At 66.1% G+C, this 2,045-nt stretch overlaps 1 protein-coding gene across 1 annotated transcript in view; it reads right to left on the reverse strand.

Moving 5' to 3' along the window:
* DLGAP2 (DLG associated protein 2) overlaps window positions 1–2,045 on the reverse strand; it is a 246,057-nt gene that overhangs the window by 12,178 nt on the left and 231,834 nt on the right. The window contains exon 13 of the mRNA XM_011378432.2: window positions 2,015–2,040. Coding sequence (XP_011376734.1) covers window positions 2,015–2,040 — 26 coding nt within the window. The remainder of the gene's footprint in view (window positions 1–2,014; window positions 2,041–2,045) is intronic.

The following is a 2,045-nucleotide window of genomic DNA, read 5'->3' on the forward strand; positions in this document are numbered from 1 at the left end:
GCCAGGCACGGCCCTTCCTGGAAGGGCGGAGGTGGGGTGTGACAGACCCCGGGCCAGGACGCCAACGCCTGCAGTGGACCACCTCACGCAGGCGCACAAGGAGCCTCTTCCCAAGAGAGAACTCCAGACACGAGGCGAACGGCTTTCAGCGTTTTGAGAAATAAACGCGCATCTTCATTTTTACCTGACCCATTACGTCCCAGGTACGGAGAAGATGCATCAGCAAATCGCTTATGCTAAGTGACCTCTCTCTCTGCAAGCGTGGTGTGTGCGGGCTCAGTGCCCAGCGGGGGTGGGGTGGTCGCGGGGGAGGCAGTGCCCCCTCTCGGCAGAGCGGTCAGGCCCCAGGGGACCCAGAGGCCTCCCTGGGCACCGTGTGAGGGGCTCAAGCCGAACCTGCTGACAGAACCCACTTAAAGATGGGGCTGAAGGGTGCCTGGGTCTCAGACCCTGCAGCAGAATCGAATCTGGGGACAGTGACACTTTCAACAGTTTCACCCCCCCTCCCCCGACGAGACAGCAGAGAACCACATGTAAAAACAAAGACGAGCACAAGAAGCGTTAGGTGTCACCACTGCCAAGGAGTGGTGGCAGGGGACCAGGGCAGGCTTCAGCCTGATGACGGACAGCTGGCTGGGCTGTCACGCTGCAAGGGTGTGGCTGCTTCAAGGCAGATGCACAAACAGCTGCCCGTCAGCTCTCGCACAGAACGGCCACTGTGCGCACGTGCTCGGCTGCCACCCGGTCCCCTGGCAGCCGTGGCCCTGGGCAGCACGTCTGTGGCCGGGCGGGAACCTGGCACCGAGTGCGGTCGAGCATGTGGGGCCGGCACCGTCCCAGCGGCTGAGGGCCCGGGACAGCGAGCACGCAGGCTCGGGCGCCTCGGGCCACCCCCCTTCCGGGCAGCCGCGGACAGCGGGCTGATTCCACCCTCCCGGCCTCCACGCGGGCTGGGACATCACGGCCCTGGGGCCTTAGGCAAGTCGCTGACCCCTGAGCCTCCGCGTCTCACCTGTGACGTGGGTGTGGTAATGAGGGCACCTGGGCCGCGGGAGGCCCGGGCACAGTGACGTGTGCTGTCCTCGGCGCCTCCCGGGGCCCTCGGAGCCTCCACGGTGGTGCTCGCCTGCCCGGACCACCCCTCACGGTCTCCGCGGCCCCGAGCGGCTGCCCCCGCCTCACACCCACACTCCCGGGTCCTGACACTGGCGTCACCATGACGACGCTTCCCTCCCGGCTTTTTGAGGCACTTTAACGAGACGACGGCCAGGCTACGAGCTCCCGTGAGACCGCGCTCGGCGGCGGTGAAGGGCAGGGGACCCCACGGCACACACCCTCACACGCTCACTCACATCCTCCAGCCACGCGCCGTCCACTCATGTGCCCGGCGCTTACCGAGAACCTGCTGTGTGCCAGGCACTGTGCTGGGCGCTGGGGTGTCAGGAGGCCGAAGGCACGGCCGGGCTGTCACAGACCACGCAGTGGGGGGACGGCACCCGGGAAGGCTGCACCCGGGTGGGGGAGCAGGGCGTGAGCGTGTGGGGTGATGGGGAGGCTGAGATGGGGTTCCTTTACCGGCCACACGACCTAATGTTCTGGCTTCAGAGTTACGTGCCCACGACTGTCAAGTGAAGACGGAGCTGCACGTGCCCCGTGGGGGCGGGTGCGGGAAGGGGGCGGGCGTCCGGTGAGCACAAGGGCGCGTGGGCACCAGGGACGCGGAGCCACCTGACGGCACGAGAACGTCGCACGTCTTCCCTCGAGATGTGGCTTGGGAGCCAGGAAGGCCGGCACGAGCCTGGCTGTCCTGGGAGCCGGCCATGGCCACAGCAGGTCCCTGGGCTGCGTGACCCCAGCCTCACCCTCACGGGTGCCATGGATCACACACTGGGGCGGGGGCTCCCAACAGAGTGCCTGGCACATGGGATCAGGACACAGCGGGGATGAGCGCAGCTGCGTGAACATCCAGAAAACAGAGACAGATAAAACTCACGCGTGAGCATTTTGTACTTACATCTGACCTTGGATATGGCTGGCGCTCTGGG

This window comes from Pteropus vampyrus, unplaced genomic scaffold, assembly GCF_000151845.1.
Source record: "Pteropus vampyrus isolate Shadow unplaced genomic scaffold, Pvam_2.0 Scaffold338, whole genome shotgun sequence".
NCBI lineage: Eukaryota > Metazoa > Chordata > Mammalia > Chiroptera > Pteropodidae > Pteropus > Pteropus vampyrus.